Source organism: Bombina bombina, chromosome 3, assembly GCF_027579735.1.
Source record: "Bombina bombina isolate aBomBom1 chromosome 3, aBomBom1.pri, whole genome shotgun sequence".
In the NCBI taxonomy this organism is placed as follows: domain Eukaryota; kingdom Metazoa; phylum Chordata; class Amphibia; order Anura; family Bombinatoridae; genus Bombina; species Bombina bombina.
This window is the reverse complement of record NC_069501.1, coordinates 1236714319-1236742137: the sequence shown is the minus strand read 5'-3', so window position 1 is coordinate 1236742137 and position 27819 is coordinate 1236714319. Positions and strand designations below refer to the sequence as shown.

Genomic DNA, 27819 nt, shown 5'->3' with positions numbered 1-27819 from the left:
GGCCCCTCAGAGAATTTCCCTTAGGATCCTCTCTCCTCACATATAAGTTTGATTGTGCCGCCAACTGTTCACTTTAACATCACAGGCCCTTTATCTCACAAGCGCTGTGTCTCTTTGCCTCCGGTGTTTATCTTCTGTCCCCACTAAGCATTGCAACCCACCTGCGGTGTACACCGCATCTCATTCATCAAATTTCTACTTGCCCTCACGTTCTCTTCTTCGGGAGCACCGCTCTCATACTTGCGCCACGTGGGGACCCGTCATGGCCGCAGATTCCTTCTGCCTTGTCCTTCCTCTCTGCTTGCCTTCTTGCCGCGTATTACCAAGCACCGCTTAGCACTATGAGGTGGCTACAGCTTTCCGGTCTCACATTTGGCCAGTGTAGGACAAAGCCAACCTTAATTTATAGTTGCCAGACGCCTTAAATTGGTTTAGCTGCCTGGAGCTCCACACTTATGCGACCATTCCGCTACCCTTCCAGGCTCCGCCTGGTACCTTTTTACTTTAAAGGGACACTCAGGTCAAAATTAAACTTTCATGATTCAGATAGAGCAGCAATGTTAACTTTCCAATGTACTTCCATTAACAAAATGTGCATCTTTTTATATTTACACATTTTGAGTTGTCAGCTCCTACTGAGCATGTGCAAGAATTCACAGAATAAACATATATACATTTGTGATTGGCTGATGGCTGTTACATGGTACGTATATGCATTTGTGATTGGCTGATACATGGTACGTATATGCATTTGTGATTGGCTGATGGCTGTCACATGGTACAGGGGGAGAGGAAATAGACATAACTGAAATTTGTCCGAAAAAAAAAATCTACTTCTCATTTGAAGTTCAGACTAAGTGCTATTGCATTGTCTTTCTATTATGCATTTGTTTATTATGCAAATCTACTGTATTTACTGGTCCTTTAATAAATCTCAGAAGATGAGTTTGTGTTCAAACTGAAATATCAAGTTTAAGACCTTCATATTATTATGGAGATTTAAGCTAATTTTAAAACAAACACCATTTTTAAAGTTTTTATTTTATTAAACTTTAATAACCTATAGGATAACAATGACAAAAACAGAAAAACAACAAGAATAAAGGTTCTAGGTTCAGGTACATTATTGAAAACCTGGAATAATAACTTGCTGTATTTTTCTAGATAAATATTTTCAATTATTCTCATTTATTAATTTCCCCCCTTTTATGACTTTTATTAACTTTATAAAGGGGGGTTATAAAGGGGTGTTAACATTTTTAAATCTTAATAATACTTTCATTTACCCTCCAGTTACATTCACTGAAGTTCTCAGCTTTGTTTTTCATTTCACATCTTTAGAAAGGTGAGATATTAAAAGCTTGTTTAATCCTCGGTCTTAGAAATTGGAAATAGCTAATAATATTAGAGTTTTAGTGCAGCAAAGCAAACAAGTCATTCATTGTAGCAAGAAGAACAAGACATTAACAAACAATCTTATAGTCATTTTTCAGCATTACTGGCTCGATCTTACTATGGGCTTCATTTCCGAGGTCGCGGATGCAGTGATGGAGACCTTGCAGGGCAGGCTCACTCATTTGTCTAACGTCTAATTCGCTCAGGGTGACTGACAACCAATCATGTGAGAGCAGGGGTGGGGCTGCACCTGCTGCTTTCTTCTTGTTAAGCAGACAGGTTTCCTGCTTGGGAATCTTATCTGCCCGCATATAAATAACTGGGAGCCTATGTGTTTAACCACAGCAAAGGCGCCACTCGAACTGCAAACATTGCAGTTTCTGAGGACAACATGAGTGGTTAGCTAATTAGAAACGGCAGCAGTACGACTCGCCAATCACCAGCTTAAAGGGACACTGAACCCAATTTTTTTCTTTCGCCATTCAGATAGAGCATGCAATTTAAGCAACTTTCTAATTTACTCCTATTATCACATTGTCTTCATTCTCTTGCTATATTTATTTGAAAAGCAAGAATGTTATTCATAGAAGCCTGCCCATTTTTGGTGAACAACCTGGGTTGTTCTTGCTGATTGGTGGATAAATTCACCCACCAATAAACAAGTGCTGTCCAGGGTCTGAACCAAAAAATGTCTGGCTCTTTAGCTTTTTCAAATAAAGATAGCAAGATAATGAAAACATGAATAGGAGTAAATTAGAAAGTTAAAATTGCATGCTCTATCTGAATCACTAAAGAAAAAAAAATGGTTTCAGTGTCCCTTTAAGCACTGCAGTGCAGAATGTAAATTATGTGTTAAGCCCCTTTGAATGGGTTAAACATGTAGTTAGATAGGGTCAGTAATGGAGAAAATACATGTTTTTGCATTAGAATGTCTGCTTAACCAAATACCAAGGCACATTTGTTTAATTAGCAGACGTGCTGCTTACACAGATATATAACCAGAGTGTAGCATTATGTTTAATATAATAAAAGTGAACAACTAGTCACCAGCAGAGCGGCGCTATAATATCTAGGAGAGGAGAGCCTGCTGTAGCAAATGCTTTTTCTGGGGGGTGAGGTGCTCTGGGAATTGAATATCAAATTCTATTATGAGATCTCCTCTCTGACTGGGGTCCTTGGCCAGCCTCATGCCCTCTCCTGGCACCACCTTGGTGTACTTGGGACTGGCAAAAGATAGAGAAAAAACAGCAATTAAAGACCAGTTTGTGACCAGTGATTGGCAGCACTAATGACGCTAAGTGATGTAACAGACATTGTACTGTAAGTTTTTCTCTTAATGTGTTCCAAATGGTACGTTTTACCTACTGGAGTGTATTCAATTGTTTACAGTTACTGTAGGTTTATTTTGTTATTTTAAATAGCTTCATTTGTCTGTTGAAACCTCCACTGATAATATGAATATTGCAGTATTCTATTTAGAAAACTTATGTAAACAAGAGACAGCAGTAGAAATCAACCGCTTTATACATTGGCCACTGTATGTACGTATGTATATATATATATGTGTGTGTGTGTGTGAGAGAGAGATGAGATAGGTAACATTAGAAAGTTTGTGCTTCATGTAAGCTTAGGCTATATGAATGGGCATGTTCTTAAGAATGATAGGTTGAAGTTTCAATGAGCAAAACAGCTATTTCATATACAAAAGAAACCCAAATGATCAATTTCCCACACATTTAATACTTGGTTGCTGGTATAACAAGTCAGTGGGAACATTTTTGGGGAAAACAATTTTATTGTGCACCGTCTCTTTAAAGTCATTTTATATGCATGCATGATACAATCCAGCAATTAAAGAGCATACTAATGTATCAGAATATTTTATTATGACACAAGTGATTGACTCTCTTTTACCAGCCTCTCGCCGCTGGCCCATTTCCTGATACATTCAAGCATGCATCAATCACACCAATCCTAAAAAAGCCCTCGCTTGCACCCTCCACCCCTTCTAACTATCGACCGGTCTCATTACTTCCCTTTGCTTCTAAGTTATTGGAACAACTGGTCTATAATCGCCTAAATCAATTTCTCACAACTAACTCCTTACTTGATCCACTACAATCTGGGTTCTGCCCTAAACACTCAACAGAAACGCTCTCTCTAAAGTAACAACTGACTTGTTATCAGCTAAAGCAAAGGGCCCCTACTCCTTACTAATTCTTGACCTATCCACTGCTTTCGACACAGATGACCGACATTCATTTGAGCCGAGAAACGCATTGCATGTTTCATTGATCAGCTGCGCCCTGGAGTTCTATTAAAGTGTTTAGTACTTTTATCAAGGGGCAGTGTACTGTTTGTTGAAAGTGTCTGCTGGATTTCTCCTGTGGATGTGTATTGGAGACTCCTGGAGGTTTTTGCCGGTGGCTGCGACATCCATCCTGCCCATTTGCACTATTCATCTATATTGTGCCGTCTCACTTGTGATTTTATTTATTTATTTCATAATTCACATAGGCTACACCATGAGGCGTCCGTTTATTTTTACCATAAAGAGGGAAATGTGAATACTCAGAACTGATACTTACTGCACTATGTCATTTATAGGTATGTTCAGTATTCTCTCGTCTAGTGTCTCCACTTCCACCGTACAGCCAATTAGTGCCTGTAACAATAGTAGGTGTATATTAGGTACAGTAATACAGGTTGCAGTCTTATCTGTAATTTAAATGGACATGAAACTCAGATAACGCATGTCATTTTAAACGGCTTTCCAATTTACTTCCTTTAGCTAATTTGCTTTGTTCTCTCAGTTATCTTTGTTAAAAAGTATACCTAGGTAGACTCAAGAGATCAGAGCTAGCTGCTGATTGGTGACAGCACATGTGTTTCTTTTCATTGGCTTACCAATGTGTTCATCTAGCTCCCAGTAGTGCATTGCTGTTCCTTTAATAACCAAAATAATGAGGCAAAATTGATAATAGAAGTGAATTTGAAAGCTGTTTAAAAAATATATACTTTATCTAAATCACGAAAGAAAAAAAATGTGTTTTATGTCCGTTTAAATTGTAGTTACAAATATGTTATAAGGAAATCCTTTGTCGCCATCATCTGGTCACAGTGTGTCAATGCACACAAATCACCTGACAGGATTAAAGGCATATTAAAGGGACATGAAACGATTTGCTGTTGTAAAATAAGATGTTTAATTATGTGTAGTAAAAAACAACAACTTTGTAATATACTTTTATAATTTATTTTATCCCATTTAAAAGGACAGTCAACTCCAATTTTTTTATTGTTTAAAAAGATAGATAATCCCTTAAAGGGATACTAAACGCAATTTTTTTTTCTTTTATGATTCGGATAGAGCATGCAATTTTAAGCAGCTTTCTAATTTACTTCTATTATCAATGTTTCTTAATTCACTTGCTATCTTTATTTGAAAAAGCAGGAATAAAAGCTTTGGAGACAGCCCCATTTTAGGTTGAGAACCTGGGTTGCGCTTGCTGATTGGATGGCTAAATGCAGGCACCAATCAGCAAGCTCTATCCAGGGTACTGAACAAAAAATGGGCCGGCTCCAAAGCTTTCATTCCTGCCTTTTCAACTGAAGATACCAAGAGAACGAAGAAAAATTGATAATAGGAATAAATTAGAAAGTTGCTTAAAACTGCATGCCCTATCTGAATCATGAAAGAAAAAATTTGGGTTCAGTATCCCTTTAATTACCCATTCCCCAGTTTTGTATAACCAATACAGTTATAATAATATACTTTTTACCGCTGTGATTACCTTGTATCTAAGCCTCTGCAGACAGCCACCTATACACATGGATAATGTGTATTATTATTGTTTTTGTATTTTGTTGTACCCTATTGTATCAATGCAATGTTTTGTGATCCCAGGACATACTTGAAAACGAGAGAAATTTCAATGTATCCTTCCTGGTAAAATATTTTATAAATAAATAAATAAAAATATTTATTATCTATTGACTTGCATTTTAGCCAATTAGTGCTGTGTCCTGCACAACTCCATGGGAGAGAGCATAATGTTATCTATATGACTCACATGAACTAGCAGTATCCTGTTGTGAAAAGCAAATTAAAAAAAGCATGTGATAAGAGGCTGCTTGTAGTGGCTTAGATTACGGCTCCGCCGAAACGCGTAAGCCTGCCAGCCAGAGGTACCCCACCTCTATTTGTTGAATAATGAATGTTTGTCCGATTTTAAAATAACCAATAAAGGTTATGTTTTATATATACAATACTAGCGCTCTTGTTCTCTTTGTTTGGTGGAATTCTCTTGCCTTTGAGCGCTAGTATCCCTGTTTGAGTGCTTTCCTGCAATATCCCCGGAGTAAGTTGTGAAGATTTCTGAGCTGGGATAAGTATTACGATTGCACGGAGCCTTGGTGTCACTGCTGAGGAGGTGCGGCTCTGAGCAACAGCTCTGATTGGTGAAAACCTGGTATGATGTTAACCGCAATTGCCGCTTGAAGTAGCCGGTTGGAGGATCGTCCTGTGGAAACTTGGATACGCTCCCTGGTTGGTGTGTACTCACGGCGCCTCTGGAAAAGATCCGGTGAGATACGATAACAGCGGCTGTTTGAACAAGTGTAGCTGACACAGATTGCCGACGGAACACAGTCGACGGACGGCTTCTCAAGGAGGATATCCTCTGGGCTCCCGAATAAGAGGTGAGACTGTATCGTCAGCACACTTTACTGTACACACTTACAAATAACGGATGACTATCAAGGGACTGTATTAACCACCAACTACTCTGGGTATGCTATAGGTAATTTCCTGTGGTATATCTGATACGGGACTGTTCACAGCACTACTGTATAGGTGTTTGGCTTCCTCAAACTTCCCCTTTTGGTTTTCTCTGCAGTGGCTTAGAAACAGGCAGAAATTTAGAGGTTTAAATGCTATGAAGTATATTAATATAACAATGTTGGTTATGCAAAGCTGGGGAATGGGTAGTAAAGGCGCTATCTTTTAAACAATAACAATTTTGGTGTAGACTGTCCCTTTAACTCTAAAGAATTGTGTTTTCCACCTCTGCAAAGTGCATACTGCAGACCTCACAAGCCTAACCCCACTGCGGCATTTTGTGGCACTATACAAATAAATGATTACAATAATAATATGTCTTGAATTGGCCTCAGCAAAAGTGAAGATAGGATACTGCAAACAAAATGACAGTGGTACACCTCGTGTAATTCAGTAATAAATCCGGACTGGCTTCTTCAAATAAGGTAAGTGGTAAGAAATTGTTTAGCCAGTAAAAAAACAATTGTGGTAATCTGGTAATTACAAGATTTTCTATCCCTTTAAACTCAAATTTGTACTTATGCATAGTATGTATAATGGCTTAAAAGGGACAGTAAAGCTCCTTACCTTCCCCAGAGACAGCTGTGACGTGTAGATTAAATCATTTCCCCGTCTCTTAAACCGAGGGTGGTTCTTTTCTTGCACAATAAAGATGATATCTGCTGGGATAATGTTGGGACCCTAAACAAAAGGTTTATTATTAGTCTCCTGAACACAGGTTTAGCCAGGAAGTCATTAAATGACATCAAAATACTGAAATCGTTATTTAGAAACAACGTATTAAATTATAAAAATAACCCCATGACATAGTGAAAAAGGTGAAACTGCACAAAAAAACAAAATAGAATATAATTAGTCTCTGATTCCAGTTATAGTGAGCTTCCTCATATTGAAGACAACATCTATATAATATGATATTTATCAGTAAAATGGAAGTCAATTGAAAATTTGTTTGGAAAAAAACTATTACACATTTGAATTTCAGCGTTCTTGCATTGTCTTTTACTATTATGCGTTTGTTAAAGGGATATGAAACCCAAATTATTTCTTTCATTATTCAGAAAAAGCATATCATTTTAAGCAACTTTCTAATTTACTCCTATTATCAAAAATGCGCCGGCTCCTAAGCTTACAATCCTGTTTTTTAAATAAAGATACCAAGATAATGAAGAATAATTGATAATAGGAGTAAATACTGTTGTCAGGGTAAAAAGTGGATTTATATGATTCCACCAAGGGAAATAGAAGGGCTGTCGAGCATTTTTATAGAATCTCACCAGCCCAGCGATCTTTTTAGAATCAAGGCCTTAGGGAGACTTTTCTAATTTCTCCCTAAAATGCACCTACTTTCGTATGGGGAGGAGATGCATACATTAATTACTACTGCACAAGAAAATTCATAATTTTAAAATTTTACAAATGAATAATTGAACCATTAACACAAAAATATGCAGGAAAAAAATTGTATTGTTAAGGTGCATCAAAATTCGTAACAAAATTGTTCACTAAAAATCATATTTTATAAAAAAAAACAAAATATGTAGGTAAATTACACAGGAATACATTGTATTAACTATGCACAGCGTAAATCATAATTTAAAGGGCGATGAAACCCAACATTTTTCTTTCATGATTCAGAAAAAAAGTTCCCAATTTACTTCTATTATAAGATTTGCTTTGTTCTCGTGTTATTCTTTGTTGAAGAGGTAGGTAGCGTGCCTGAAGCACTACATGGCACGAAATAGTGCTGCCATCTAGTGCTCCTGCTAATGTATAACATTATTGCAAAACTGCTGCTATATTGCTGCAGACACGTGCACACTCCTGAGCTTACCTTCCTGGTTTTCAATAAAGGATAACAAGAAACAGAAGAAAATGTGATAATACAAGTAAATTGGAAAGTTGTTTAAAATTGTGTGTTCTATGTAAATCACGCAAGAAAACATTTGGGTTTTATGTCCCTTTAACAACATTTTTGCCTAGTGCACTGAAAACAGCGCAATTTGATTTGTATTAAGCATAATACTCATATGTGCATATGTGTCTGTCCATTGCTAACTTTTACCTAGTAGAGAGCTCTCGGTATTTATATGCGAGACATCTCGCTACGCGCAGGGACAGACCCTCTTTTTAAAAATTCCATGAGGCCTGTCCCTGATGGACTCCTTGCCCAATCTGCATAGAGAAATGTGGCTGCACCTCATTGATGAGGCTCATAGAAGGCTGAAACTATAATCTGGGGTTGCTATGTTCCTTGTTCAGAGGAGAATTGCCTGGTATTTCTGGGTGGGATCAGACTGATAGACTTCAGGAAAGTTCTCCTCCGTGAAAAGCACAATCGAGCTGCTCCTAGGTGGTACTTTGCAATAGAATAGGCTACTGAGCTGTTCCTGGTGGAGCACATCTCTTTTATTTATATATATATATATATATATATATATATATACACACACACACACACACACACACATATATACACAGGCAGGAACAAAACCCTTTATTCAAACTTCTTGGGACCACAAAAGATTTGGCTTTCGAAATAGTTTTGGTTTTGGAATATTTGCATCTGAAAAATTGGACAGTTTGGAGAGGGGATGTACATAATTACATCTTATGTAATTTACACAGTATTTACATACACATATTATACAGAGCAAGGAGACCAGGAACATGGATTCCACCAGGTAATTCCCTGAACTGCTCGTGATTTTCAATACCTTGTAAATTATGCTAACACAACTGACAGTGCTAAATGATATATTTTTTTAAATGTATACATGTGTATGTATATATATATATATATATATATATATATATATATATATATATACATACACTTATATACATACAGACACACACACACATATCTCCAAATTTAAAAATGATAAAAAATGAGATAGGTACTCACAGGTCTTTTTAACCAACATGCTGTAGCAAAAATGTATTATAATAGTAGAATAAAAAAAAGACATATGGGTCAACGTTTCGGCTTCATAAACAAACCTTTTTCAAGAACAATACATCTTCCAATATCCAGTATACATGTGGCGTACCGGTATACATGTGGCGTACCAGTATACATGTGGCGTACCAGTATACATGTGGCGTACCAGTATACATGTGGCGTACCAGTATACATGTGGCGTACCGGTATACATGTGGCGTACCGGTATACATGTGGCGTACCGCGATTGATGCAATGAGATATGATACGAATAAGGTCAAACCCGCTGCGTGCACCGCTTGTGAGTTTGGGGTGTATTATCAGATATGATGTTTCCATAAATATATGGTATGCAGTATAACATTTATGTCCTTTCTACATGTATTTATGTATACAGGTTATATCACTTTAATACTATGCTGCCTCTTATGGTTTATGATATATATGACTGTGGATGAATTTGTTATTATGTATTTATCTGTGTGACCATTTGTTATAGGTTTTCTTTTTGCTTTAATGAGATGCAGACAGTTCTACTTGATTGCTGGGAGTGATTATGCATGTTATATATTTGCACTTTTTATATTCACTCATATTCTGTCTGAGGAAGGGGTGAAGACCCCGAAACGTCATGATTTTCAATGGAAAAAACACTTGAAAACCCAGTGAGTGCAAGCCACCTTTGCAGAATATTATATATACACGTTTATATATTTAATGTCCTCTAAGCTTAAACTTTAGGAGCAGAGTAAGGTATAAAGTAATTATCTGTCATCAGGCTTTATGATCCCATGCATTAACTGACATGTTACACGTTACCTGGTCACCTTCTTTTGGAAAAGTAATTTTTGTGCCCTGTTTCCAGCCAGGTCGCACATCAATTGAGAGGATCTTGTCCCTTATACTGGATGTATGTCCATCTTCGTTCATTACCTATGGGGTGTGATATACATTTTAGCAATTCTTATTTAGACATCTGCAGTTCTCTACTGAAATACAATGTGAAATGTCTGAAAATGTGATCACGGTAAACAATCAAAAATAAGCACCCATCCCTAAAGCACAGATCATGCTAGGAAAAGTGTAAACTAAGGTGCAAGGCTTTCTGACACTGCAGACAGTGTAACTATTAAACCTGCATCCTTTATGTAACATTGCAAGTTCTAAATGCAATACCATTTGTTTAAAAAGATAGACAACGCCTTTACTGCCCATTCCCCAGCTTTGCACAAACAACATTGTTATATTAATATACTTTATAACATTTAAACCTCTAAATGTCTGCCTGTTTCTTAGCCACTATAGGCAGCCTCTTATCACATGCTTTTTTATTTGCTTTTCACAACAGGAGACGGCTAGTTCATGTGAGCCATATAGAGAACATTGTGTTCACGCCCGAGAAGTTATTTAAGAGTCAGCACAACACAGCACTAATTAGCTAAAATGCAAGTCAATATATAATAAATAAAAAGTCATGTGATCGGGGGCTGTCAGAAGAGGATTAGATACAAGGTAATCACAGATTTAAAAAGTATATTAATATAAATATGTTTTCTGTGAAAGCTGGGGAATGGGTAAGAAAGGGATTATCTATCTTTTTAAGCAATAAAAATGTTTGAGTTGACTGTCCCTTTAAAAAAAAAACAATAATTATGCTAAATTCTAGTGACCGTGTTTTATGAATACATATCTAACAGGACAAAACCATAATCCTTTATTTTGGATTGCGAGAGAAGTATGATAAGTGGCTAGGAACATACAGTCACTTAGGTATAATCACAAATTTAAAAAGACAATTATAGGGACAGTACACTGTAAAACATGTTACATAATTCTGCATTATGTGCAGAATCATATAAGGATAGCTATACTTTTTTTTTTTTTTTTTTTTAAATGCCAAAATATATATTTATCCACCCAAAAGTTTACATACAATTATTGTATAGCCGTCCTCTTCAGAGCTGCAGTTTGTTAAAAAACCACGACACAGGTTTGCTGTCTAATTGAAACACACCGATTGCGCCATTCAACCTAATGTAGCACCCTCCCATGCTGGGTAAAGATGTTGCCGGCTTCACCCAGTACCGCAGTGCACTACACTAAAGGGACAGTCTACTCCAGAATTGTTATTGTTTAAAAAAGATAGATAATCCCTTTATTACCCATTCCCCAGTTTTGCATAACCAACAGTTATAGTAATATACTTTTTACCTCTGTAATTACCTTGTATCTAAGCCTCTGCAAACTGCCCCCTTATTTCAGTTCTTTTGACAAACTTGTATTTAGCCAATCAGTGCCCTCTCACTTGTAAATCCAGGGCGTGGTCACAGTGTTATCTATATGAAACACATGAATTTACGCACTCTGGCTGTGAAAAACTGCCAAATCCATTGAAATAAGTGGTGGCCTTAAAGGTTTTAGAAATTAGCATATGAGCCTGCCTAGGTTTAGCTTTCAACAAAGAATACCAAGAGAACAAAGCAAATGTGATGATAAAAGTGAAGTGGAAAGTTATTTAAAATTGCATTCCCTATTTGAAACATAAAAGTTTAATTTTGACTAGACTGTCCCTTTAAGTTGAAAGCTATGATAGAGTGCAGAATTGTGTAACATTTATTTCTCATTGGTGATGTAATCAGCAGTTTATCCAATAGTAAATCATCATCTCACAATGAACAGGGGATCCTATACACCTGGTTTTGGCAGTCAAATACCCTGGGACCTATGTATAACATACACTTTAGCATAACCAGACCTCAGGATATGAAATAAATGAATTCATTTGCATATTAGCAGTAGTTAACAAAAAATTCTGTGTGCAAGAATAAATATCATCGTTATAAAAAATGTATCTACATTAGGGCTGCACAATTAAATCGCATATGCAATTTAAAAACGCAATTAATCGCCGCAATTTAAAAACCGCGAGAGTATGCAATGTTTAGCCCCGCCCCCTATGACATCACCTATGATGTACAGGAGGGCTGTAACTGTTCATTGCGCACAGGCTTCTGTAGGGAAAGGAGGGGGTGAGGAGAGTAGAGAGGCTATGCAGGAGCTGCGCTATGGAGGAATTTGCCGGGTTTGCCTCAGCTCTGATGGCAGCAGTCACAGCTGCCTACACAGGTAGAATAAAGCCGTTTACATGGAAAAAAATGAAGCCTCTTCTTTTAAAGAAAGTATTTATTGACGCAAACAGTTCAGAAAGTGCACCACAGAAAATAGCTCAGACAGTGAAGCACAAATGCACTTTTACTCTGCTGTCTGATCTATTTGTGCACTTTTACTCTACTGTCTGATCTATTTGTGCACTTTTACTCTACTCTCTGATCTATTTGTGCACTTTTACTCTACTCTCTGATCTATTTGTGCACTTTTACTCTACTCTCTGATCTATTTGTGCACTTTTACTCTACTCTCTGATCTATTTGTGCACTTTTACTCTACTGTCTGATCTATTTGTGCACTTTTACTCTACTCTCTGATCTATTTGTGCACTTTTACTCTACTCTCTGATCTATTTGTGCACTTTTACTCTACTCTCTGATCTATTTGTGCACTTTTACTCTACTGTCTGATCTATTTGTGCACTTTTACTCTACTGTCTGATCTATTTGTGCACTTTTACTCTACTGTCTGATCTATTTGTGCACTTTTACTCTACTGTCTGATCTATTTGTGCACTTTTACTCTACTGTCTGATCTATTTGTGCACTTTTACTCTACTCTCTGATCTATTTGTGCACTTTTACTCTACTGTCTGATCTATTTGTGCACTTTTACTCTTCTATCTGATCTATTTGTGCACTTTTACTCTACTGTGTGAGCTATTTGTGCACTTTTACTCTTCTATCTGATCTATTTGTGCACTTTTACTCTACTGTCTGATCTATTTGTGCACTTTTACTCTACTGTCTGATCTATTTGTGCACTTTTACTCTTCTATCTGATCTATTTGTGCACTTTTACTCTACTGTCTGATCTATTTGTGCACTTTTACTCTACTCTCTGATCTATTTGTGCACTTTTACTCTACTCTCTGATCTATTTGTGCACTTTTACTCTACTCTCTGATCTATTTGTGCACTTTTAATCTACTATCTGATCTATTTGTGCTCTTTTACTCTACTGTCTGAGCTATTTGTGCACTTTTACTCTACTGTCTGAGCTATTTGTGCACTTTTACTCTACTCTCTGATCTATTTGTGCACTTTTAATCTACTATCTGATCTATTTGTGCTCTTTTACTCTACTGTCTGAGCTATTTGTGCACTTTTACTCTACTGTCTGAGCTATTTGTGCTCTTTTACTCTACTGTCTGAGCTATTTGTGCACTTTTACTCTACTGTCTGATCTATTTGTGCTCTTTTACTCTACTGTCTGATCTATTTGTGCTCTTTTACTCTACTATCTGATCTATTTGTGCACTTTTACTCTACTGTCTGATCTATTTGTGCACTTTTACTCTACTATCTGATCTATTTGTGCTCTTTTACTCTACTGTCTGATCTATTTGTGCTCTTTTACTCTACTGTCTGATCTATTTGTGCTCTTTTACTCTACTGTCTGATCTATTTGTGCTCTTTTACTCTACTGTCTGATCTATTTGTGCACTTTTACTCTACTGTCTGATCTATTTGTGCACTTTTACTCTACTGTGATCTATTTGTGCACTTTTACTCTACTGTCTGATCTATTTGTGTACTTTTACTCTACTGTCTGAGCTATTTGTGCACTTTTACTCTACTGTCTGAGCTATTTGTGCTCTTTTACTCTACTGTCTGAGCTATTTGTGCACTTTTACTCTACTGTCTGATCTATTTGTGCACTTTTACTCTACTGTCTGATCTATTTGTGCACTTTTACTCTACTGTCTGAGCTATTTGTGCACTTTTACTCTACTGTCTGAGCTATTTGTGCTCTTTTACTCTACTGTCTGAGCTATTTGTGCACTTTTACTCTACTGTCTGATCTATTTGTGCTCTTTTACTCTACTGTCTGATCTATTTGTGCTCTTTTACTCTACTATCTGATCTATTTGTGCACTTTTACTCTGTCTGATCTATTTGTGCACTTTTACTCTACTATCTGATCTATTTGTGCTCTTTTACTCTACTGTCTGATCTATTTGTGCTCTTTTACTCTACTGTCTGATCTATTTGTGCACTTTTACTCTACTGTCTGATCTATTTGTGCACTTTTACTCTACTGTCTGATCTATTTGTGCACTTTTACTCTACTGTCTGATCTATTTGTGCACTTTTACTCTACTGTCTGATCTATTTGTGTACTTTTACTCTACTGTCTGATCTATTTGTGTACTTTTACTCTACTGTCTGATCTATTTGTGCACTTTTACTCTACTGTCTGATCTATTTGTGCTCTTTTACTCTACTGTCTGATCTATTTGTGCACTTTTACTCTACTGTCTGATCTATTTGTGCTCTTTTACTCTACTGTCTGATCTATTTGTGCACTTTTACTCTACTGTCTGATCTATTTGTGCTCTTTTACTCTACTGTCTGATCTTTTTGTGCACTTTTACTCTACTGTCTGATCTATTTGTGCTCTTTTACTCTACTGTCTGATCTATTTGTGCACTTTTACTCTACTGTCTGATCTATTTGTGCACTTTTACTCTACTGTGTGAGCTATTTGTGCACTTTTACTCTACTGTCTGATCTATTTGTGTACTTTTACTCTACTGTCTGATCTATTTTCCATGGTGCACTTTCTGAACTGTTTGCGTCAGAAGTAGAGGCTTCGTTTTTTAAAGATATATTTTTTTCTGATGTATGGGAAGTTCATATGTTAATCATACCACAGTTGGACTGACTGCCCAGGAAAACATGACAATGTTGTGTCAGAAGACCTAAGAACTGGCTAGGGGCTACTATGTAACCACAGCACAGGCAGCTCATTTATTTTAACTATTTTGTGGTTTGTAATTTTATGCTCCAAGATTTTATTGGACATTGAGAAACATGCACATTAAGATTCTGTAGTGCCAAATACATTTTTTATTGAAAAACTAAGGTGTTATAGTCATTTAAAAGAAAATTGCGATTATTTGGGACCAAAATCGCGATTTTCATTTTTCCCCTAGCCCTAATCTACATATGTGCTTCTTTCTTTATTTAACAATCTCATAATAAGGTAAGGAAAGCACTAACACCCATCCTGTTTATACTTTTAAATGGATATGAACCCCAAAAACATTATTTTGTGATTCAGACACAGCAGACCATTTAAAAAAAGTTTTACATTTTACTTCTATTATCAAATTTTCTTTGTTCCAATGATTTTCTGGATTTAAGAGATACCTAGGTAGGCATCTGGGGCACTACATAGCAGGAAATAGTGCAGCCATCTAGTGTTCTTACAAATGGATAACATTCTTGCAAAACTGCTGCCATATAGAGCCCCAGAAATGGGCAATCTCTTAAGCTTATGACCCTGGTTTTCAACAAACGATACCAAAAGAATGAAGACAAAACTGATAATAAAAGTAAGGTAGAACACGGTTTAAAATGACATGTTCTATCTGAATCATTAAAGAATAATTTGGGGTTTCATATCTCTTTAAGGGTACAAAGTCATGGAGGTCAGGACACTTTTGTTAGACTTTTAAAGTATCAATACAAATATTTTTAGTAATATTTCATTTTATGGATTTTAGCACCAACACTCAAAATAATGTTTATCACTAACTATAATATTCTTATCACCGGCATTAATATTTATTTTTGAGCCATGAGACTTCATTAACTATACAGTAAATACAAACATTACAAGGTTTATATAAATACCTATAAAAGGACGTATGTCAGAGCCTTTGGGAATGTAATACTTACTCTTCGAGAAATTTTAATCTTCTTGGTGCAGCCAAAGAACAGGTCCTCCAGAGATAAATAGAGATCTCTCTCAATGGGGGGGTCTTGTTTCTTTACCCCTCTTCCACGCAGACCTCCAAAACCGTTGTTTATTTCACCACCCTCTGGAGTATAAAAATCTTGGAGTGGGAATAAAAAGATAAGTAAATATAATTACACAGTGTTCACTAATATATGTTTTTTACTAATAAAATATTCCTGTTTTGTTTTATGAAATAAGTACAAATATTTTCTTTACAAACCTATAGTTGTTTGCTTACGTCATGTGATGTGGGTAATAAGGCAGTGGCTTTATTAGAGGCAACTGGATCCCAAGGAAAAATCATAGTAGGCTGCTCAGATGCTGCCTCTCTCAAAAGGGGCCAATCGCTAGTAGCTGATGGTTTAAAGGAATAGAAAATATGAAAAGTAAAAATGCTTCTAGTAAAGGTTATTACTGGTTTTCTGCAGCATATGCACATATGCTGTGAGGGCCGTGTACCAGTATTCAAACACCATGCCTGGTCAGATAGCTGGTGGTGGTGTGTATTGCTTCCGAAGACTTAATCTGTGCCATACAAGCCACTGCTGACTATTTGAGAAGGTGTAGTGTTTTAATACTGGAGCACAGCATATGTGCATATGCCATTGAAATACAGTAACAGCTTTTACTAGAAGCATTTTTATGCACATTCAAATTTTCACCTTTCTACCCCTTTAAGCAACAGTGAAGCAGCAGAAGAAACAAAAAGACGGCAGAAACAGAAGAATCTCTGAGTCTTCCCATAATGCTCTCTGAATTGTAAGTGTGCTTATATATAATGTACCCACATAACCGTTAGTATAGCAGGGGTGATAGTGATATAGTATATGAGATGCACAGAGGCAGAAACAGAAGAACCTCTGAGTCTTCCCATAATGCTCTCTGAATTGTAAGTGTGCTTATATATAATGTACCCACATAACCGTTAGTATAGCAGGGGTGATAGTGATATAGTATATGAGATGCACAGAGGCAGAAACAGAAGAACCTCTGAGTCTTCCCATAATGCTCTCTGAATTGTAAGTGTGCTTATATATAATGTACCCACATAACCGTTAGTATAGCAGGGGTGATAGTGATATAGTATATGAGATGCACAGAGGCAGAAACAGAAGAACCTCTGAGTCTTCCCATAATGCTCTCTGAATTGTAAGTGTGCTTATATATAATGTACCCACATAACCGTTAGTATAGCAGGGGTGATAGTGATATAGTATATGAGATGCCCAGAGGCAAAAACTTTTTTTCACTTTCTGCAATGAAATTTTTTATGTGAAATATTTTCTGCAGATCATTTTGAAATGATAAATTAAGCAGTTACAGTAAAGCACCAGTTCAATTGCAATGTGTTGATTAACTGGAGAATAAAGTAATTTTTGAAGTTTTAGAATATGGTGCAGCAATTGAAAATTGCATTGCACATTAGCTGCAGAGAAAAAAAAAAAAAGTGTTACGTCGAGTCAGTCAACAATAATAAATGCAGTGCTGCTTTGCAGCGATGCTCCATATTTGGCTGTTCTCTTCAAACAGCACTTTGTTCTGGATGCACTTTGTTAAGGAAAACATACACAGTGCAGCCAGAGCACAGTACAGTTTGAAGACAACAGCCTGATGCAGAGTAGCACTGCAAAGCGAAAGAGCCAACAGTTCTTGCATGTGTCCCATTCTTTCTGCAGACATGCTGCATTTTCTGCAATGACATCTCAGATCACAGCATGTTCTGCCTTGGGGATGAGATGTACACAGTGGATCACTGCGGCCACAGTTAGTATTGTCTGGGTATATCAAACCAGTAATATAATATGAAATCATATGAAGGGTTAACAGAATATAATTTAGAATGACAATTACTATGAGACTGTTTATGAATAAACAACCTGAATATTTATTTATAAGGATTAACCACTTCAAATACAAATCACTAACAAGTATAAAAAATTATCTTTGCTTTTGTAAAAAAGGGCATGCACTTTCCCTTTATTTGGAAATATATTTAATGAAATGCACATAAAAAGATATTGCATAAAAAACAAGTATGAGCAATACACATATATTAAAATCATATATAAAATAATGTGCACAAAAAGTGACACAACCCATTCTGGTATAATAGTAGAGTTCTAAAACACAACATGTTTACGGTCACGTGCCTTCCTAATGTGTATTAATAATGGCCATTGTAGTGTGGGATATGCAGTATACACTACGTAAGCGGTGGTTCTCTTGTTATTAGGGGCCACGGTAAACACTGCCTAAATATATCTAACCATTTATATTATTTTAAAATAGCATAAAAGGTCTAAACTTTGGACATTTCCACTTAGGGGTGTACTCACTTTTTGTGTTTAGACATTAATGGCTGTGTGTTGAGTTATTTTGAGGGGACAGCAAATGTACACTGTTATACAGGCTGTACACTCACTACTTTACATTGTAGCAAAGTGCCATTTCTTCAGTGTTGTCACATGAAAAGATATATATATATATATATATATATATATATGAAAAGAGGTAGTTGGTGAAGAGGCGAGTATAGTATTGGGTATTACTGGATACCTCTGACAGCAAGCGCTGCATTTATCATTCCATGGCGGGCAAGGGTGTACATATTCGCCCCTGTCCGCCTGGCTTCTCCTCTGGTGGGCAGCAATCCGCTACGCACATTTAAAATTGCACACAACGAATGGGGGAGGGGAAGGTTTACTTGTTTGTTGATGATTCAAAAATTTGTAACAGAGTTGATTTTCCAGGAGGGGTGGAGCAAATGTGCAGTGATATTAAAAAACTGGAGGAGTGGGCAAATAAATGGTATCTGAAATACAATATTACCAAAAGCAACATTATACATGTAATACCACAAAAGGCCAATTATAGTCTCAATGGTACATTACTGACTGTAACTAAGCAACGGAACTTTGGAATTAATATTTCAGATGACTTAAAATTTGGTACACAATGCAGCAGTGTAGCCAGTAAAGCCAGGTGAATATTTGGTTGCATTGGGAGAGGTATTAGTAGGAGAACTAGGTTCTAATGCCACTTTACAGATCATTAGTTAGGCCTCATCTGGAATACTGTGTACAGTTCTGGAGACCTTATCTTTAGCAAGATAGAAATAAACTAGAAGCTGTCCAAAGGACACGGTCTAAAACATAAAATGTACAAAGACTCTATGACCTAAAGAAGGAAAAGAGGTCACATGATAGAAAATATATGAAGGGATTTAATAAAGTAGAAGCTGAAAGCATTTTTCACAAAAAAATAAATGCCAAAACAAGGGGTCACAATCTAAAGTTAGAGCGTAGCAGATTCAGGAGAAATTTAAGGAAGCATCTTTTTACAGAAAGGGTGGTAGATTCATGGAATAAACTTCCATTTGAGGTGGTAAACACAAAGACTGTAAAGGAATTTAAAAATGCTTGGGATATGCATAAGGCTATCCTAAGGAAACAGTAACAAATATGGGTAGACTTGATGGGCCTTTTTAGTTTTTATCTGCCGTCTATGTTCCTATATAATGTATTGATCATGCAAAGTCATTTATAGGACCTAGTAAAAACTGTGTATGCTTGGCATAAACTGAGCCTCAATGAATAATTATTTTCCAAGTAAATCTTAATTCCCTTACCCGCCAGTAGGTGTCGCTTCAAGCTACAACATAATGGGGCCTATCTATCAAGCTTCGAACAGAGCTTGAAGGGCCGTGTTTCTGGCGAATCTTCAGACTCACCAGAAACACAAGTTATGGAGCAGCGGTCCTGCTCTGATGAGGCGGACAGGAATCGCCACAATTCAACCCGATTGAGTACGATTGGGTTGATTGACACCCCCCTGCTGGCAGCCCATTGGCCGCGAGTCTGAAGGGGGCAATGCTGAATACGGAGAGCGTATTGCTCTCCGCATTCAGCGAGGTCTTGCGGACCTGATCCGCACTGTCGGATCAGGTCCGCAAGACCAATGATAAATAGGCCTCAATGACTTGCACCTACTCTCAAAAATCCCAACTCTCCAGTATGTGTATTTATATTGTCATTGTCCGTCTCATTGCTGTACACAGATTTACAATTAAAGGGATATGTCACTTTTCCTAATACCTGCAAAGGGATTGTCCCCCCCAAAGAACTCCTTAAAGGTTTTGTTAGGGTCCCCATGATAGACGTAGCCGGTGGTCCAGGCATCTTCACCTCCAAATTCTTGGGGGATCCCACCCTTGAGACCCTCTTCTCCAAACTTGTCATAAGTGGCTTTTTTTCTGTCTAAAAAAGGAAAACATTTATAAATATTTAATTAAAGGGACATAAAATTGTAATGTGTTTTATTACGGCAGTGTTCCTCACATATAAATATGTTTAATTTCATAGGTAACTACAGGTAGATAGCTGAGCACATTGTGTGAGCCAATGACAAGAGGCATATGTGTAGCTACCAATCAGCAGTTTGTTCCCAGTAATGCATTGCTGCTCCTGCGCCTACCTAGGTACGCTTTTCAACAAATTATAGCAAGAGAATGAAGGAAATGTGATACTAGAAAAAAAAAAAAAAAAGTTTCTTAAAAAGGTTAGTGTTAAGTACCCCTTGGATATTAGCAAAAGCTGCAACACACTGCAAGGGACCTCGGGGTTAACAAGAGTTGCAACCATGGCAACACAAATAATGAGACCATATTAGTTTCACGGCAAGATTGTGGCCATGGAGACATAATGGTTGGAGCATTAAAGACTGACGACATGCAGGGTATGTCCTCCAAAAAAAATACACTTAACGACCAAAGACGTACCCTGCACATCGTTGGTCTTGGAAAACGGTGGAAGCGATCCTGATCGCTTCCAGCCGCTTTCCGGTTATTGTAGTGATGCCTCGATATAGAGGCATCCTGCAATAACCATCCTTGGCCATCCGATGCAGAAAGAGACATCGATAGCTTCTGGTAAGAAGAGGGGGGCGGGATTGTGGGTGGGATCACTGGGGGCGCGCACGTGCCGGCGAGTGCACGGGGTGGGAGCGGGTGGGAACCGCTACACTACAGAAAATTTTAATGCTACAAAGTGGGAGAAAGGGGGTGAAATTGGCAGAAAAATAGATCTAAGGGTTCTTGGAGGGGCTGATCTTTGGGGGGAAGCTACACTACAGAAAAATAAATAAAAAAATAAATCTTTTTTTTTGCAAACTGGGTACTGGCAGACAGCCAGTACCCAAGATGGCTCCCAATAAGGTAGAGGGGGATGGTTAGAGAGCTGTTTGGGGGGGGGGGGGGGGAATCAGGGAGGTTGGGGGCTAAGGGGGGATCCTACCCAGCAGCATATGTAAATATGCTAAAAAAAAAAAAATCAAAGATACCTTTTATTTTAGTACTGGCAGACTTTCTGCCAGTACTTAAGATGGCGGGGAAATTGTGGGATGGGGGAGGGAAGAGAGCTGTTTGGGAGGGATCAGGGGGTGTGATGTGTCAGGTGGGAGGCTGATCTCTACACTAAAGCTAAAATTAACCCTGCAAGTTCCCTACAAGCTACCTAATTAACCCCTTCACTGCTAGACATAATAAATGTGTGATGCGCAGCAGCATTTAGCGGCCTTCTAAATACCAAAAAGCAACACCAAAGCCATATATGTCTGCTATTTCTGAACAAAGGGGATCCCAGAGAAGCATTTACAACCATTTGTGCCATAATTGCACAAGCTGTTTATAAATAATTACAGTGAGAAACCTAAAATTGTGAAAAATTTAACTTTTTTTTAATTTGATCGCAATTGGTGGTGAAATGGTGGCATGAAATATACCAAAATGGGCCTAGATCAATACTTTGGGTTGTCTAGTACAGCGGTCGCCACTGGTGGTCCACGAGAAGATGTTGGTGGTCCTTGATACCATCAAGCAGGAATTAGTCTCCTCTGATGGTGTCTCCCCTGTTGCGCCACAACTCCCTACAGTGCCTGGCTGGACATCAATGAAAACCGACGGAGGAGTTAAATTATAATCTCCCTATGCACGCTGCGTAGTACTGCGCAAATTGCATAGCTAGATTGTATTTTTAACTCTTCCCGCCCGGTGCACTGCTCAGAGTAAGATGCTTCCATTCTAAAGCCAGCCGAGTTTTGACTTGAAATAGTGGAATTAAAGTATATAAAAAAAAGAAAATCTTAAAAAAGAAATTCTGTCTTATAATTAATTTATTTTCTTCCTTTTACTTGTATCTTTGTAGTAGTTTTCCTAATTCCTTCAGATGGACTTACATCACTGTTTGTCTTCCTCCCCTCCATCTTTTTTTCATTAAATATTAATTATTTTTAATTATAATAATTTTCCCGCGCACAAAGCCATTCCACCTGAATTCCAGTATTTGCCATCCAGCAGATCAGCCTTATCCCACCAGTATTATAGTAATTGCCAGTAACATCAGTCGTGGTTAGCTCACATCCATATTGAGAGCTTTCTGATATAAACTTTATTTATGACTCTGATGTCTGTCCATGATCATAAGTAGTTTTGAATAATTCCTAACTGGGGATTTAACTTGGAAGTCTTGTGGTCCTTTTAAACATAATTCTTTACCCCCACTTTCTGCCTCTCTGGTTTCAGTTTAAAAGTTGGCACTCACCCTTCATCTGTTATTTGGAAGTATTCTCTCAGTTCTGTAATTTAGTTAGTTAATTCCAAAAAATAATTCTTAAAAATGTGTAAATATATACATAATGTAAACTTAGCTATGGTTATACTAGTTATGTACAGTATGTGTGTGTATATATATATATATATATATATTTATTTTTTACACACAACACACATACACATTATAGAGGTTTGTACCTTTTTAAAAAAAATAAAAAAAATTCATGTTAGTGGTCCACGGGATTCTAAATTGTGAGTTTAGTGGTCCCTGAGGTCCGAAAGGTTGGCGACCCCTGGTCTAGTACACTACACTAAACCTAAAATCACCCCAAAAAGCTCTTAGCGGCCTTCTAATTACCAAAAAGCAACGCCAAAGCCATATATGTCTGCTATTTCTGAACAAAGGGGATCCCAGAGAAGCATTTACAACAATTTATGTCATAGTTGTTTGTAAATAATTTCAGTGAGAAACCTAAAGTTTGTGAAAAAAAATTGTGAAAAAGTGAACCATTTTTTTTATTTGATCACATTTGGCGATGAAATGGTGGCATTAAATATACCAAAATGGGCCTAGATCAATACTTTGGGTTGTCTACTAAATATAAAAATATATACATGTCAAGGGATATTCAGGTATTCCTGACAGATATCAGGGTTCCAATGTAACTATCGCTAATTTTGAAAAAAAGTGGTTTGGAAATAGCAAAGTGCTACTTATATTTATTGCCCTATAACTTGCAAAAAAAGCAAAGAATGTGTAAACATTGGGTATTTCTAAACTCAGGACAAAATTTAGAAACTATTTAGCATGGGAGTTTTTTGGTGGATGTAGATGTGTGACAGATTTTGGGGGTCAAAGTTAGAAAAAGTTTGTTTTTTTCCATTTTTTCTTCATATTTTATAATGTTTTTTATAGTAAATTATAAGATATGATGAAAATAATGGTATCTTTAGAAAGTCCATTTAATGGCGAGAAAACCTGTATATAATATGTGTGGGTACAGTAAATGAGTAAGTGGAAAATTACAGCTAAACACAAACACCGCAGAAATGTAAAAATAGCCTTGGTCAGAAAATTTAAACGTGATGTGGTCATTAAGGGGTTAAAGGGACATAAAACCCAATTTTTTTTCTTTCATTATTTAGATAAATAAGACAAATATGTTTCTATTCAAATATGTAATTCATCTATGTGCATTTAAATTTTGACTGGAATGTCCCTTTAAATGACAAAGAACGCAATAAATACAACATAAGGCAGAAAAATAACATTTCTTACGGTCACTCAGCACGTCATAGGCTTCAGCAATCTGTTTAAATCGGTGCGGTGCTCCAGGATCTTTGTTTTTTAACGGGTGATACTTTAATGCCAATTTCCGATACCTGAAAGAAATCCGCCTCATTTGTTGTTTGTTTTTGTTTAAAATAAATATATATATAGCTACTTCCTATAAATAAATATATATAGCTACTTCCTATAAATAAATATATATAGCTACTTCCTATAAATAAATATATATAGCTACTTCCTATAAATAAATATATATAGCTACTTCCTATAAATAAATATATATAGCTACTTCCTATAAATAAATATATATAGCTACTTCCTATAAATAAATATATATAGCTACTTCCTATAAATAAATATATATAGCTACTTCCTAAAAATAAAACCATAGCAAGTTAGAAATACGTTGTACATCATGTCATTTTAGCACTAGCCCCCCTGCAATGCTATGTCTTTCACCCCCACAAATGAGTTAAACACATAGTTAAAGTGATGCTTGTGAGCTGTAGAGAACTGCTGGTCTTAAGCATAAACAGACAGCAACCCAATTAGCAGATGTAGTCTCACAACCCAGCTGTGACATTAATGCTGCTGATTCGCTCAGTTGCTGTAGCCACATAGGATCAGCATTCCCAAGCAATAGCTTAAAGGGACATGAAACCCCAAAATTTTCATTCATGATTCAGATAGAGAAAATAATTTTAAACAACTTTTCAATTTAGTTCTATTATTTAATTTGCTTTCTTCTCTTGTTATTCTTTGCTGAAAAATATATATAAAAGCTCAGGAGCAGCAAAGAACCTAGGTTCTAGCTGCTGATTGTTGACTGCATAAATATACCGATTGTGATTGGCTCACCCATGTGTTCAGATAGAAACCAGTAGTGCATTGCTGCTGCTTCAACAAATGATACCAAGAGAATGAAAGAAATTAGATAATAGAAGTAAACTAGAAAGTTCTTTAAAATTATATTCTCTACCTGAATCATGAAAGAACATTTTTGGGTTTAGTATCTTTTTAACTATGTACAGTATTTAAACCCTTTAATTTATCCACCAATCAGCAAGGACAACCCAGGTTGTTCACCAAAAATGGGCCAGCATATAAACTTACATTCTTGCATTTCAAATAAAGATACCAAGAGAATAAAGAAAATTTGATAATAGGAGTAAATTAGAAAGTTGCTTAAAATTTCATGCTTTATCTGAATCACGAAAGAAAAAAATTGGGTTCAGTGTCCCTTTAAACAGTAGGGTCTCAAAGATATTGAATAATTATAATTATAAAGTTTTATAAAGACTCTTTCTTTAAAGGGACACTGAACCCAAATTTTTTTTCTTTCGTGATTCAGATAGAACATGCAATTTTAAGCAACTTTCTTATTTACTCCTATTATCAAATTGTCTTCATTCTCTTGGTATCTTTATTTGAAAAGCAAGAATGTAAGTTTAGATGCCGGCCCATTTTTGGTGAACAACCTGGGTTGTTCTTGCTGATTGGTGGATACATTCACCCACCAATAAACAAGTGCTGTCCAGGGTACTGAGCCAAAAATTGGCTGGCTCCTTAGCTTAGATACCTTCTTTTTCAAATAAAGATAGCAAGAGAACGAAGAGCAATTGATAATAGGAGTAAATTAGAAATTTGCTTTAAATTACTGCTCTATCTGAATCACAAAAGAAAAAAAATTGAGTTCAGTGTCCCTTTAACTCCAGGAGGGTACTTTTGTCTAGGTCAACTAAGCCTGTGCCTAGGGGTGCAGAAATTAGGGGTAGTTCTATTGCATGATGCCTTTCCCCAGACTCTGCAAATGTTTTATTTATTCACTTTATTAAAAAAACATGGATCCCTGGTTGTCTAGTGGGAGCACATGACTCCTCCCTGCATCCCTTCCCTCCCTTACTGCATGTGACACATGAAGCAAATCAGAACTAGAATTGTTGGGTGGTGGTTCTGGGGACTGCAGATTTTCCAGACCTAACTCTAGTACTCTATGGTCAGGAACATAAGCAGGTTCTCAGAACAAGCCTTGAAAGAATAATATTACATGGCAAATGGGAACTGCTCATGTCAGTATGTACAGTTTCATACCCCCAGTGTTATCAGTTTTCCTTGTGAGACCCATTTATTGTTTGCTACTGTGAGATATGGTGACCCTCTGCTCCTTCTCCATTACAGTGAGGTCTAGTGATCTCCAGCCCTGCTACCCATGCCTTATACTGAGGTCTAGGTACCCCCTAGCTTTATACTGAGGTCTAGGTACCCCCTAGCTTTATACTGAGGTCTAGGTACCCCCTAGCTTTATACTGAGGTCTAGGTACCCCTTAACTTTATACTGAGGTCTAGGTACCCCTTAACTTTATACTGAGGTCTATGTATTCCCTAGCTTTATACTGAGGTCTAGGTACCCCCTAGCTTTATACTGAGATATATGTATTCCCTAGCTTTATACTGAGGTCTAGGTATCCCTTAGCTTTATACTGAGGTCTATGTATTCCCTAGCTTTATACTGAGGTCTAGGTACCCCCTAGCTTTATACTGAGATATATGTATTCCCTAGCTTTATACTGAGGTCTAGGTATCCCTTAGCTTTATGCTGAAGTCTATTTATTCTCTAGCTTTATACTGAGTTCTATGTAATTCCTTAGCTTTATACTGAGGTCTATGTATTCCCTAGCTTTATACTGAGGTCTATGTATTCCATAGCTTTATACTGAGGTCTAGGTACCCCTTCACTTTATACTGAGGTCTATGTATCCACTAGCTTTATCTGTGATCTAGGTAACTATCCCCTAACTTTATACTGAGGTCTAGGTACCCTTTAGCTTTATGCTGAGGTCTAGGTATCCCCTGTGGTCTAAGTATTACCTAGCTTTATACTGAGGTCTAGGTAACCCTTAGCTTTATGCTGAGGTCTGGGTATCCCTTAGCTTTATGCTGAGGTCTAGGTATCCCCTGTGGTCTAAGTATTACCTAGCTTTATACTGAGGTCTAGGTACCCTTTAGCTTTATGCTGAGGTCTGGGTATCCCTTATGGTCTAAGTATTACCTAGCTTTATACTGAGGTCTGGGTAACCCTTAGCTTTATGCTGAGGTCTAGGTACCCTTTAGCTTTATGCTGAGGTCTGGGTATCCCTTATGGTCTAAGTATTACCTAGCTTTATACTGAGGTCTAGGTAACCCTTAGCTTTATGCTGAGGTCTGGGTATCCCTTAGCTTTATGCTGAGGTCTAGGTATCCCCTGTGGTCTAAGTATTACCTAGCTTTATACTGAGGTCTAGGTACCCTTTAGCTTTATGCTGAGGTCTGGGTATCCCTTATGGTCTAAGTATTACCTAGCTTTATACTGAGGTCTGGGTAACCCTTAGCTTTATGCTGAGGTCTAGGTATCCCCTGTGGTCTAAGTATTACCTAGCTTTATACTGAGGTCTAGGGACCCCTCTAAGATCTAGATATCCTCTAGCTTTATACGGTAATCTAGGTATTCTCTAACTTTATACTAAGGTCTGGGTACCCTCTGGCTTATGCTGAGGTCTTGGTACCAACTGCCTCATACTAAAGAATAGATACCCCGTGCCTCATATTAAGGTCTGGGCACTCACATGCCATACACCGAGGTCTCATGATCTCCTAGCCCCCCTCCCCCCGAATTATTTTGAGACTTAGGTGACCGCAGCCTTATAATGAAGTTTGGGGAGTTATCCGTTCCGGGAACCCCGCTTTGGTGAGATTACTTACGCTTTTTTAATGTCCGCATCCCCAGCGCTGCGCGTTATTTCCAGCACCGCGTAGTAATCTTGTCCCATTTCTGCCTCTCACGGCTGAAT

At 37.2% G+C, this 27819-nt stretch overlaps 1 protein-coding gene across 1 annotated transcript; it reads right to left on the bottom strand.

Moving 5' to 3' along the window:
• Positions 1–1022: 1022 nt before the first annotated feature.
• Positions 1023–27819, bottom strand: DNAJB13 (DnaJ heat shock protein family (Hsp40) member B13). The gene is made up of 8 exons (XM_053705090.1): positions 27731–27819; positions 23981–24084; positions 20189–20350; positions 16034–16191; positions 9999–10112; positions 6803–6916; positions 3984–4060; positions 1023–2618 (listed from the first exon to the last, which is right to left on the bottom strand). Exons 1-8 carry the CDS (start codon positions 27796–27798, stop codon positions 2465–2467), a joined length of 951 nt encoding a protein of 316 aa, XP_053561065.1. The 5' UTR covers positions 27799–27819; the 3' UTR covers positions 1023–2464.

Coding starts and splice junctions, on each gene's coding strand:
- DNAJB13 (XM_053705090.1), bottom strand. CDS start 27,798: ATGGGACAAGATTACTACGCGGTGCTGGAAATAACGCGCAGCGCTGGG. Junction 16,192..20,188: donor GGGGGACAATCCCTTTGCAG/GTATTAGGAAAA, acceptor TCCCACTCCAAG/ATTTTTATACTCCAGAGGGT. Junction 4,061..6,802: donor CACAGCTGTCTCTGGGGAAG/GTAAGGAGCTTT, acceptor CTATTGTTACAG/GCACTAATTGGCTGTACGGT.